The sequence below is a fragment of the Colossoma macropomum genome, unplaced genomic scaffold (assembly GCF_904425465.1).
Source record: "Colossoma macropomum unplaced genomic scaffold, Colossoma_macropomum, whole genome shotgun sequence".
NCBI classification, from domain to species: Eukaryota; Metazoa; Chordata; class Actinopteri; order Characiformes; family Serrasalmidae; genus Colossoma; species Colossoma macropomum.
Genome location: NW_023494807.1, coordinates 15,568,414 through 15,581,931, shown reverse-complemented (window position 1 = coordinate 15,581,931; position 13,518 = coordinate 15,568,414). Strand labels below are relative to the sequence as shown.

Genomic DNA, 13,518 nt, shown 5'->3' with positions numbered 1-13,518 from the left:
GGTCCAAAGATGAATATTTCAGCTGCTTGGCTTTTTTACTCACATCACTGCTGTCTCTATTTTAATGTACATGAGAAATAGAAGTACATAAATAAACTGCAAGAGAGATTGTTAAATATGCTGTATTTTCTGTGCAAATATAAGCTATTTAAATAAATTAAGAACAAAATTGAAAATACTGTGAATAGCTTGTGTAATTGATAAAACTCTGGCTTAAAAAAAAGGTTTAAAGAAGTTGTTCTGCTGCCTTTTAGCACTATGTAAATAAACAAAACAACTTCAAAAACGAAAAAAAAAAAACAACCACAAAAAACTTGTCCCCATTTTCATACAAGATTTTTATTAGGAAATGAGATGCAACAGAGAAATGACCTGAACACAGAACAATTTCAGTAGGTCCACGCTGTTGCCATTCCACCAGCTTCACTCTGCGCGTGTCCTTTGTACGATTTAAAACATTCCCCCGTGCTCTATGTACAAAAGCATTTTTGGAAGATTTTCTGAAAGCAAACAAAAAAAAACAAAACAAAAAAAAAACCAAACAAAAACTGTCAAACATTTAAAAAGCATTTTTTTTATTTTTCATTATGTCCATGATGGGGCGGAGGAGAGAAAAAAAAAATCAAAGATTTTTCTTCTCTTGCTGAAGAAATAGAAAAGATTGGGTAGTATCTACATGAAAGGACTTAATAGGAAAAATGAAGGGGAAAAGGAAAATTCCAGGGACGTCGTGCTATTTTCATTTCTGTTGTTCGGTGAGGTCGCATACAGAAACAGGCTGAGGGAGGGTGAAGTGGGCGTGTGGAGGGTGATTGACGCTCAGGGTGATTCAGCCCGGCTGCCATGCGTTCCATCGCCCGGCTCTGGGCTGGCGCTCCTGGGCCTGTGCTCTTTGCCGTTGCTGGACTCTCGTCTGTGGGAGCGATCTTTGCTACGACTGCGCTTGTGCGGCCGCTCTTTGCTGTGGCTGCGTTCGCACTTCCTGCTCTTCTCCTCTCCTACCTCCTGTCGGCTCCTGGATCGGGAACGCTTTCTGCTAGAGCGTTCCGCTTTGTGCCTTTTTTCCCTGCTGCGGCTACGGCTGGAGCGTTTGCTCTTCCTCTCCTCGCGGTGCCTCCTCTCCTCTCTCTCCTCTTTGTGCCGGCGCTCCTCAGCCTCTCCTTTGCTCCTCTTGTCTTTTGAACGCTCCCTCTCTTTCTCTCCTCCACTGCTCCGATCTTTGTGCTCCCGCTCTTTCCGGCGACTGCGCTCTCTTTCGCTTTCTCCTTCCCTCTCTTTCTCTCGCTCTTTCCTCTCATTCCTTTTCTCACGGGTGTTGCTGCGGCTCCGGCGCCGTTCCCTGCTACGGCTCCTGCGCCGCTCCGAGCCTCGGTCCGGCGTTCTGGAACGTCGGCGATCTCGTTCCCTGTCTCTGTCTGCAGCCCTGTCTCTCTCTCCTCGGTCTCGCTCTCTGTCTCTTTCCCTGTCTCTCTCTCTGTCCTTGCCCTCTCTCTCTTTTCGCTGGCGGTCTCTCTCTCTCTCCAGCTCACGGTCAAAGCTCGCCCCATGACGGTCTCGGTGGTGGCTGCGACTGCGTGAGCGATTTGGTGATCTCCGGGGGCTTGGGGTCCTCCTTGGCGTCCTGATGACATCACACACACGCACAAAAAAGGCTATTATGTTAGCAAAGCAAACGACTAGAACCAGGAAGGTCAAATAAAGGCACCTGCCACAAAGAATTACTAGTATCAATGAGGGATGTGCATTTTGAACAATCTTCGTATCTGAGTATCTGCAAGAGTTAATGAACAGATATCCAGTTAATAATGTGTAAAGAAGAAAAACAGCCAACATAAAAATAGTAATGGAGGCTTACTTTTTCAGCGCTAATGTAAAGAGGATAAAAACGGAGCTAACGGATACAACACTGGATGCTGACAAGGACTCATCATCTTACATGAGGTATTGTCTCCTCAGTGGACGACATGCCAGCAAGTTAGTTTATATATATTTTACTGCTTCTGGACCCATCAGCTAAAGTATTTAGCCTAGTAAGTGTGGCTTTATTGCTACATCTGTTTCACCCTCACGTTCAGGCAATGATGTTACTCACAAACACAAAACCACAACATTTTACAGTCTGATTTGTTTGTATATTTTTTCTGAACAAGTTCCTGTATAATGATCTCAGTACTCAAATGCTGGCACCTAAAACAGGTAACCAAGTACTCATGCATATCCCTAGTACCAATACTATTAACAGTGTTGGTATCGGGCTGATACTAGTGCTGAACACCCTGTACAGAGGATAGCATGCCTGCCCAGTGACTACTGCCACAGTTAAAATTGCTATCGGTTCTCTCAATCAGTAAATGGTAATGGTTCAGTGAATAGTAAATTAAACAGTTACATTTTAAATTACATTTAAAATACTTGCAAATGCTTTCCAGAATTGTACTTATGTACAGCCCAAAAAAAATTATTACAGCATCCTGCAGATTCCCCTGCTGGTGTACCTGGAGCGGTGCCGGTCCCCATCCTCTTCCTCCTCCTCCTCCTCCTCCTCCTCTGCCTTGCCATCCTTCTGTGGGAGTTTGCGTGGGCGGTTCTTCATCTGCTGATCTATCATCTTCTGCACAGGAACGGGTATCCGCGGGAACAGCGTCGAGAACCACTCAAGCTTTGTAAGGAAGGAACGCAGCATCTCTCCGATTGTCATCACACATCCACCGCCTGCTTTCACGTCCAGCTCCTGATCACACAAACACAAGCAGGGGCACATTAATGACCCACACTGACCCTGGCACTCAAACACAGTTGACTGACATGCTGCTTACAGAGCAACGTTTTCCAGCTCAAGTCCTGGAATTCCACCGTACTTAACAGATTAGGGCTTTTCCTGCTTTAGCACAACTGATTCAACTCTTCAGCCATTTTCAAGCTCCTCTATAAAGTGTTTCAGAGCACTGAATGCACTAAACTGTCATTCTGTAGCCCTTTAGGATTTGAGCATGAAGATTTGTCAACACACAGGCCATGTAACTCCAAAGGCTACCACACTGCACTGTGTTGTCAAGCGTCTAGCACACATGATTAAACTCCAGAAGAACTAGATCCTCAAATGAGCTGAATTATTTTTGCTTTGTAGCACGGGGCAGCAAAATAGTGCAGTACAGGAGGACTCCAAACTTTGAACTGGAAAACAGTGATTTAAAAAAATCCCTGCTAAGTGACACCCTATTTGTGACAAACAAATACTGAAACTTCACCTCTGTTTTCATCAAGCTTAAGATTCATATGTTCAGTTTACAGTATGGGACAATGAGTGGAGGATGACGCCACATGAAGAAATGGACTGGTCTGAAACTTGACTAAACTTAACTCTCAGCCTAGAGTAGATGTAGAACCACATATACATTGAATGGGCATTAGCTGACTGGAAAAGAGAACACCACTAACTGTGCACTGCAGTTGCCATATGTAATAAAACTGCTATAAAGTTGATGAAAATTTACAGAAATAATAATGACTAATAATGATAACATGATATACAAGGCTACATATATCACTGTTTAATTGCAGAAAATATCTTGGAAGGGTATCTAAAAGGCAGATCTGGACCAAATTAAAGAGCATGTAAACAACAACTAGTAGGACACAGCAACTGCAAAATCTGCATTTAACAAGTAGCTGATTGCATTTTCAGCTCATTAGGCCCACAGAGCAAGACATGTCTGGCAATTAGCTTAACTGAGAGAGAAGTACTTCTGGTTATGTCACTGTGTGAAGAACATCTGTCAGCTGACAACATGGATTTGTGAAAAACTGTAGAAAGAGCTAACATACAGTAACGTCTAATCCTTGTATATTTGGTTCATATATGCAATCAATTTCACTAAAAGCTTTTCATGTCTTGTTTGGTAAAACATCTAACCCGTTAATGTTCCTGTCCCTGGTGAGGAGCTACAGTGCAGGTGCACTATGCACTAGGCAGGCTGACAGCAGGCTGACTTTAGAGAGGGAACAGGAAGAACAGTCTGTTTGCACTCACGCACGCAAACCTGCAGTGCTGAGATACATTACTCCCATTCACCTGCTGCATAAGGCCATCTGAGAAAGAAAACAGCGCAGTTAGCCAGAGAGGCAGAACCATGGTGCACACACACGCAAACGCCCACACAAACTTTCACATTCATACACAACCAGGGCTTCAAAAACAGAGGAGCAGACGGATGAAGGGGCAAAAAAATCCTTTTTTTGTTGTTTGGGACATTTAAGTGCATACAAGTACAAACTGAACGCAGGGACATTTTCTAATACTTCTTTTCTCCTGGCAGGGTGTTTCAGGGCTCCAGATGAACTTTTGTAACTGTTCCAATATAAACATTAATAATTTTGTTTACACAGACGTTACATTTATGTCTCAGCTGAAATTCTTGCACTATGATTCAAGGCATCCTAGGGTCTTTAAAGGGCTTAAATTTAACAATGATTTTAAGGCCTATTATTTTATCGTTATTAAGGACACCATGGATATTGTCTGTCATTAAAGAACTCTGACCAACTGCACGTTTCATTAAACAGAGAACATAATTAGACCAGTTTAACTAGATTTAGTATTGTACAGTATATGAAAACCCCAATAAAAATTACTGTTGGCAGTTTTTTTAAAATGGCACTACTAGTGCACTAAATCACTGTGCCAACATATCATGACACATACTGTGTATATGTGGCAAAAGTATTGTGATATATATTTTTATTTTTGGCCAATCCTAGTTTACAGCAAGTCATACTATACTCTAAAACGCAAATCTGGAACAAATCTGCTAACCTTAATGAAGTCACTTTCTTAGAAATAAATAAAGTATTAGTAATATTAATAGTCTTGTGTTTTTATATAAAGTGTGACTTGTACTTTCTGGCTGAAATGAAAGAGATGGGATTTTCTAATATGGCTTAATCACTCAAGAAAGGCTGACCAAACCTTTTTTTTTCAGTTCTGAGAGCTGTGCAGAATTTTTTCACTGTGATGGTTAATACTTTTTGGAATCTAATGACTGTGTTAAATTAACTATCCTGGGAAACCACTTCCATTATCATGCACTTTATAGAATGAAATCTATGCAGCATGTATCGACTCATGGTCCTATAAAACTGAATACGAATGCGTCATGATACCCCGACATATACCAAATAAAAACACCCTTAAAAGTAACTCACAACTCTATGTGGTTGTGTGTATGATAGTTCAACAGCTCAGTATAAAACAGGGCATGTATCCTAAAATGTGAAAGCATGAAAATTCAATTTAAAACAACATTTAAGGCCTTTAATATATCAAATGTCATTTCAGGCAAAATGAAGACTTTTAAAGGACCCACATTCACCCTGTTTGGTGGCATATTCATTTTATAACTTTATGAATAAGTCATCTGCCTTTGGGGCAGAGTTTACATCCTCGCGATACAACGGCACAGCGTTATTCTAGAGGCTTGAGCCTCAAAGGGCATGTTAGCTACATTACTACCCAGAAAGATTATTCAACCTTCAACACACATTTTGAAGATGCATCCAATCTAATGAATAGTCAGGGTTCACTTTTAAATTTTAAAAGTCTAATGATCAATACAATGTTTTACGTCTTAATGATAAAGTGAGAGCACAACCTTACAGAGCAACCCCTGATCTATCTAGTACCAAACATCTAAAACTGGGATGTTAAGCTTGGGTCCTGGAGGGCTAATGCACTTCGCCTGAGAATTACTACACCATAACAAACCTAATATAGCTTACAATGTGTCTAGTAATGTTAAATCAGGAAAGCATTAAAAATGCTGGGTCTCCAGGACTGCAGCCTGCCATCCCAAAACCTTAAATTTAAACCCAATAGGTGTACTCACCATGGCAAAACCAGGAAAAGGAACAAACAAATTTATCCCAGAAGAACATTAAGCCAAATGAAGGCAAAGGTGAAACGTCAGCAATGTGCATCACAACTTTCATTTTGAGCTTTGTATAATTTATTCGAACCTCTACAGAGGTCATTCCATGTCTAACCACTCAAAGAAAGGAGGATTCAGGACCACCTACCACAGGCCTAAAGCTAGACACTGCATTAAAAGATACAAATTTATGAAAAAGAACCCAAACCAACCTCGATCCCAGTAATAGGAACCCAATACACTACACATACTTCTTGTTTTCTCAGCTCTAACTCACCTCTTTCAGCTCATCATTATTAAGGCCTTCATGGTGTGTTAGGGCAAGAACACTGCAACAAAGTGCGGTGGACAATGTCCACAGAAGAAATAAAATTGATTTAAACTCTGCCTATGGCAACATTTTGTATCCTCTCTGCAGTGGCTCCACGCTTAGTGACAGGTGGTGTGAAACCCCAGTGATATGATAAGAAATGACCTGCACTCCTCTAAATTGAATGTAAAAGAAAGGTGAAAGCATTACCCGTGGCGACATACCTCCTCATCATCTAGGAAGGACTCAAACCATTCAACCAGATCTGCTGGGGGCTGTGTGTATCTGGAAAACAAAATGAAACACACAAATTAGTGTTCACATAAGGTTTATGTATTTGTGTTAATGTGTTAAGACCTCAAACAGCTCTGGCTACGTATAAATTAACAATCATGTATTCTAGGCCAGGGGGACAGCAATGTAATCAGACACCATTGATGATTAACCCAATGACTTGAAGGAATACTTAAAAGGCAATAATCATCATACGGGGCGGACAGAACTAGACAGGACTAATTTACCCAGCCTGCAAAATACTACTGAATAATAAGTACACAAAATAGGCCTCATTCATCAACTGTTCTTAAGAAGAAATTTCTTCTTAAAACCCACTTACACAGCTATAATGAGAGAAAACACGTTTTTAATATGTAAACCACATGGGCATGTTTTGGGAAATCACTTACAGTCCAAAGTTTCTCAAGCAGGAGATGCTCTTAGCACACAGATCAGTATGAACCTACACCAAAAGGTGCTCATGTACACATGTAAAGTAGTTTTCACTTCTGGAGCATCATTTGGACATTAAACACTCTAAAACACCCACAATATTTAGTTGTCGTTCTTATTACTGTGAACGTAAGAATTTGGTATACTGTGGAAAAATGTAGTTTGTGCTCATTTTATCTTTGTTACATTTAAACAGGGTACGTTTTCTCTGCAAGTTATAGTAATATAAGGAACAAAGCCTAAGTGAAGTGAAGCCTTACCGTATGTACATGAAGCCGAGTGCTCTGATGTACGGGGAGTCTGTGTGGGTGATGAGACCCATCACTTGCTTGCGGGTCAGCTTTAGCGTAAAAAGCTTATACAGCAGACAGAAAGCTGTGGACACAATGCCTCCCGTGCCTACCCCGCGGACCTACAACACAAACCAAACAGGTAAGATACTCAAGCACTAATACAAAAAGATAGCAGAGTGACATCTAGCCAATGTAACTGAAAATCTATCCAATGTAACATTATGTAACTACTATAAGGGGTCATCTAAAGCATGTTTTCCAATCCAGTACTCTAGGTCCCCAGACATGTTCCATTTTTCTGTTCTATACACAACTGATGGAAGGTAGTTAAGGGCCATACAATGCTGTTAATTTTATGTTAAGGGATGGAACACGCTGGACTGGCTCAGCATACCTGGGAAGAGGTAGTCTGTACTTAGATACAAACCTTACAGTGGCTTTCATGTATTCAATCTTATCCATAAACAGACAGCGTGGTTGCAGGTTTTCATTCCAACTTTAATTCCAACTCAAACAGGGGCACACAGTGTTTTAAGTCTGAGAAAATTTATTAAACAAGTGCTCCTCCATGTTTGGAATAAAAACTGGCAGCCACACGACCCTTTGCAGGTAAGATTGGACACCCCCAATGCAACACATTCGGTCTAGATTATATTACAGTACTTTCTTAGGCAGGTTTCTCAATTTTTTCTCTTTTAAAAGAGAGAGAGGAAAGAGGTTGAAAGGCACGTACTTCTACTTACCCCTCCGCACATTCCAGTCTGCCCTGCAGTCTTCCGGCTGCCTTTCTCCCAAGGTTCGACGTGGTTTACCTGAGGAGAAACCACCGGAGCTCACTCTCTCACACACATACCTCAGCAATATTATAAAGCAGATAATACAAACACTTTGTTTATTGGGATGGGCAAACAGGTTTATCTTGGTGTACACTACATCCGGTGGGGATTAATTCCTCTCAGCTGTGACACTCATTCTGACAGAATGTTTGATAGGATACAGCACAAAAACAAGTCAGACCGCATGTGACTATCCAAAGAGGAGCATTTTGGCTGTTTATGACAAAGGCTAAGGTTGTTAATTTACTTAATTCAAGAACGTTAACTTTTTACTTTTCTTTTAAAGCAACAGACAACTTGAAGATATGAAGATATTTATCATGATCAAATCATTTTCTGAGCAACTGACCAGCATCAGGTTTCATTAAAAAGAGAACATCTAAGTCTATTTATTTGGCTTTACTGTAGCAAAGTACAGGAATAAGTGTTTTTTTTGTTCACTGGTTTTTGATAGTATTATTTAAATTGTGGCACTACTGGTGCTTTTTTTGCCTGTTTCAACTTATCAAACATCAGACAAAGAAACTAAATATTGTGATGCATATCATCAATCACAAACGTATCTTGAAATAATGCATTATATTTTTGTCATATGCCACCTCTACTTAAAGGCGAGCTTAGAAAAGTTTGGGTAACGTAGCAGCTTCTCAGTTAGATTTTAAGTATTTGAGACACAGTAGTCCAGATGATACACAAATGCAAAAATGGACTGCATAAAACTGACAAACCTGTATCCTTTTCCTCGAGTAAACAGTTATTAGTTAGTAAGCAAGCAAGCAAACTGATGTAAGAGAGTGGTTATTTGTGAAATGCTCCGTTTTAGAGAAACCTACAGAGTCAGATGAGTCAAAATTGTTCACAGAGGTGATGACAGGATCCAGACGTCTACCTCTAAAAGCTCTCACAGAAAGTTATTACATAAAATGATTATGCATATTCTGCTTTATGTCCGAGACATTGTTTTACGGCAGGTTTGTGATAAAACTTGGCGAAAATGCATTTTAATCAGTTTATTTTAAGCTACTCAATGTGGAGGAATCCATGCAGACTGTTTAAGGCAAAATATATATTTTTTTTACATGTAAAAACTAAGGCGTGTAGGTTCACGGGTGGTTTTGGATAATAAATAAAACATATAACGCTAGCTTTTAGTGGTGTGAACACGGCGACCCCTGGTTCCTATCCCCACCACTGTAGTTAAAGAAATCTCTACAATGAACCACTTCACATCAATTCACTCAATGACCTTGTTTACATCTCAACCACTGAATTATGCAGAAATTTTGAAAATTGGCGGAATTTCCCTTTAACTGATAGCTAACGTTAGCTTCGAGCAGCTTAGTCAGACAGAACGCTACAAACAAGTTAAATACTACGAAGACTGTTCAGCAAAGCTCAGGCCGAAATATTTAGACTGAATCATATTTAAGCGATACTGTCTCTCTCTGAACGGCCACGCTCAATCACTACGACTGAGAGCGACAACGCGTTAGCAGTGTTAGCCTAACGTTAGCGTTACCTTGAAGTAAATCTCGTCCACAACCTCGTGGTAGGTCTTCAGCTCATACAACTGAACTTTAAAATACGGAGACGACAGTATGTTCGTGAGAATCATGGGGTTCAAGTTCATAGTCTTCTCGTTGCCCCACAGCGGCAGGACATTGCCGTGTTTGCCGGTGCTGGGTTTGTTCACGGCCTGCTGCTGCTGCTGGTGGTTCGCCGCCATGGCGCTCCGAGAATGAGAGAGCGGGAGATGAGCGGCGAGCTGCCTTACACAACCGACTCAGCAGCGCCCACTACAACGCCATTAAAACCCCTTCCGGATCCAGATATAACTAAAACGACATCCAGTCCGATACGCGAGTGTTAATTCAGCGAACTCAGTACAATTAAATAAGTTAGCAGTAAAAAATATATTTCTCCGGGCTAGCTGTGTTTTTCACTACTCGGCTAGTAAACCGTAGGACAAGATGGCTAACGCGTTGCCGGGGACGAGGAGGAAGCGGAAATTGCGTATGGGTTTATTTAAAATCAGTTTGTTTTGGTGCAATGCAGGCTTGTTTACCACTTTCTTTTAGTCTGCTTCACTTGTTCAGAGCTAAAATCCAAGCGTTTATTCCCTGTGATTAATATCGAATGATAGAGACGTGTAATAGTGCTGTACAATGTCTCGAACAGACACTTATTTGTGGACGGGCAGCAGGTGATTCTCCATCTCTCACTGCAGCAGACAGCAGCAGGTCCGGACGAGCAACGCGGCCGTTAAGGGGAATTCCACCAATTTTTCAAAATTTCTTAATAATTCAGTCCTTGGTATGTAAACAGTCATTCAGAGAAATGGTCCATTATAGAGACATAGCAGAGGTTTCTTTACAGTGGTGGTGATGGGAACCGGGGTCACGATGTCTACAGTACAAATATAGCCATTTTATTTTCTACCCAAAACGAGCAGTGAACCTACACGTGTCTTCTGAGTTTTTAAATGTAACGTCGATGTTTTGGCTTTGCCTTCTCTGCTGGAAAAAACAAAACAAAACAGAGAAACCATTAAGTGTTTCTGTTGCTTGGTTTTGTAAGGCGTTTTGGCTTTTGTAATAGATTATTATCACATTAAGGATCTTAATGGTTTAACAGGTGACCAATGGCTGATATTAAATGCATTTGATGGTTTCCCAGTGGGATCTACAGGAGTTCTACAGGACACTTAGTGGCCTGTATTGAAAACCATTAAGCCAATTCCCATTACAAGGCAAAACCGTTAGTTTTTAATCCTAATGGTTTCTAATGGTCCATTTCCAGCAGGATTCACTAATCCTTACACCATGAGTTAATTAATATAAACTTATTAAAATACAGTTAAGCCAAAACTGTATCAGAAAACAATGTGTCAGACATCAGGCATCCCATTTAACTCTTAGATCTCACAACACAAGGAGCACCACAAGCACTAGTACAGTTTACCTTCAAGGCTATCACATGTTGAAGTGTTACTGCTGCTTATGTTAAATGGGAAGAACGCTGTTGTAGTTTGGAAGGAATATTGCAGAGGCAGTTTTGTCTATAATGCAAAAAAAATAAAATAAAAATAGAAAGATTCTGGTGTAGTCCATCAATACATCTATTGTTGCAAAAGTTTTTGTACAAATATAAAAATACCTTAAAATATGTTAAATAAATATTTACATTATATAGTATTACAAGCTCCAGAGTGCTTTTACTTTTAAAGAAGCAACTACAGAAGACCAATATGAGAAACTAAATAGATGAATAAATTGAAATAAAATGTAAAATGTAAATAAAAAGTAGCTTGCAAAACCTACAATTTCAAAATCAGGACTGCTTGCTTTCCTCCTTAATAATAATAATAATAATAATAATAATAATAATAATAATGGATTTACATATCACTAAGAATTATTTAACTAATAAACAAAATGAACATTTTCTATTTTGCAAAGCAGGTATTTTGAGTTTACTTCAAATTTTATTATAATGAAATGTACCCATGAAACCATGAATTGATCAAGATTCTTAATCTGAATTTTAAATACAGTATTTAGTTGCACTTCGGAGTTGTACGTCAATAACAGAACCTGGACACTATTAATTTTTTTGGCAAGACTTAGAAATTCGGCAGTATTTAGATTTTTACATTTTGTTTTAAATTACAAAACTGTCTGCTGTTCCAATTTCTTTACGCTAATTATGCATCATCATCCTATGCGCGCTAAACGCATGCACAAATGTGGTTTAGTTTTACAGTAAATGTACATGGATCTTGGCATTATGCCCAGCTTCCAAAGTAATGATGTAATCTAGAATGAGGTCATTACAGCAGTTGGACTGCGAACATGAATAAGCATATGTACGGTCACCTCCATAATATGTAACCCTTTGGTAACGATGGGTGAAAAAAGATCATGAAAAATATTGTTAATTAGCTCAATCTCGTACTGAAAATATGAAAGAAATTTAATCTTTAATCAAAGCAAATTGAGGAAAAAATATGTATATATTTATTCATTTATTTGAACAAAATCCCTACAAATTCTTAGGAACAGAACATAACTAACGCATGTTGCTATTTATATTCCCCCTTAGATTGGATAATTAGATTAGAGGATACACAAATGAAATGATTAAGTGGACACTTCATACGTCGCACTTTACACTTAAACTGAACTAACAAACTTCACTTGCAGTATTACAGTGTAACTCCTTCTGTAGCAGAATACCTATTTGCATTACCGTATACATACTTTTTTTAACAAATGTTCATATCACTTTGTCGTTTTCTGTATGATAGGTTTATAGTACATTTCATAGTACATATCTACCTGACCTGCATATGTACAGACATTCATATCTGTATGCGCACAGATGTCCACACATCTCATTTGTACATCTCCTGAGCTCTTTTCATACTTGCTGTTTTTTATTATTATTCTTTATTCTACATTCTATTTATTGTATTTTATTTTTACCTTTCCTTTGGTTCAGTACTTGTTAAAAGCCTGTGTGCTGTCTGGTCTGCTTAGTATGTTAGGGTTGTGGTTGGATCTCCCAGAAGGACAGTTACTGAAAACATACATCCACACAAATTGGTTTAATGACCACAGAACGAAGCTGCAGTCCCAGTTTCCTGACCAAAACCCTTCTGGAAACCTGTGGGATATTATTAGGACCCTGGATGATCTGGAGACCTTTTGTATTGAGGATTGGTCTCAGATCTTTGCTCTGTATACTCCTTCAAAGATTACAGAAAATGACTCACTGCCGGGAACGGGAATAAATGGGATCATGCCTAGTTTTTAAACTGTTCTCTTTAATGATGCCTCTTAATGAGGCCTGTTGTATTTTTTTGTATGTGAAAACCAGACCACTTATTTCCACGTCACTTTCCCAAGCAGTGCAACAAGTGGGCAATATGACAATTAAATCATTATTGCGCTAAATTACAGTACGGTGCAAAGGTCAAAGACCACCTTTCATTTATTTAATTTCAGTTGTAACAGGAATTAAGTACACTACTTATTTTTCAGGAGTTACTTCTGAGGAGAGTAGATATAGGAAAATCCACTTGCATACAGAAAAGGAAAGTAAAAGGAAAAGAAGTGAAAAAACAGGACTCGACAAAGCTGGAGTTATTTTATTATTAAAGGAAACGGGAAATGGGACTAGTGCAAGCGTTCAAGACCTAGTAGACCACCAAAGCTCCATCAGATAAACAATAATTTAAGCTTTCACCTTCATATCCATCTTCAAATCTTTATCAAAATGTGTTTCTGTTTATCCTTCCACTGTGAGAAGACAACTCAATGCTATGGGTCTGAAAAGATGTGAAGCTACCCAGAAGCTATTACTGAGATATGTTTGGGATCACTTGGATTGTGATAAGCAGAAAATACAACCAACTTCTAAGACTG

The 13,518-nt window shown here is 39.3% G+C and overlaps 1 protein-coding gene across 1 annotated transcript; it reads right to left on the bottom strand.

Annotated features, from left to right (window-relative positions):
• Nucleotides 1-314: 314 nt before the first annotated feature.
• Nucleotides 315-10,106, bottom strand: prpf38b (pre-mRNA processing factor 38B). Its single transcript, XM_036556315.1, has 6 exons — nucleotides 9,612-10,106; nucleotides 8,000-8,068; nucleotides 7,224-7,375; nucleotides 6,459-6,519; nucleotides 2,496-2,731; nucleotides 315-1,621 (listed from the first exon to the last, which is right to left on the bottom strand). Exons 1-6 carry the CDS (start codon nucleotides 9,816-9,818, stop codon nucleotides 820-822), a joined length of 1,527 nt encoding a protein of 508 aa, XP_036412208.1. The 5' UTR covers nucleotides 9,819-10,106; the 3' UTR covers nucleotides 315-819.
• Between the last annotated feature and the right edge of the window lie 3,412 nt (nucleotides 10,107-13,518).

Excerpts from the sequence above, each read along its gene's own strand:
- prpf38b (XM_036556315.1), bottom strand. The coding sequence starts at position 9,818 with ATGGCGGCGAACCACCAGCAGCAGCAGCAGGCCGTGAACAAACCCAGC. Across the intron at positions 6,520-7,223 it reads CTCGGCTTCATGTACATACG|ATACACACAGCCCCCAGCAG; the intron begins GTAAGGCTTCAC and ends TTTGTTTTCCAG. Across the intron at positions 2,732-6,458 it reads CCTTCCTAGATGATGAGGAG|GAGCTGGACGTGAAAGCAGG; the intron begins GTATGTCGCCAC and ends TTGTGTGATCAG.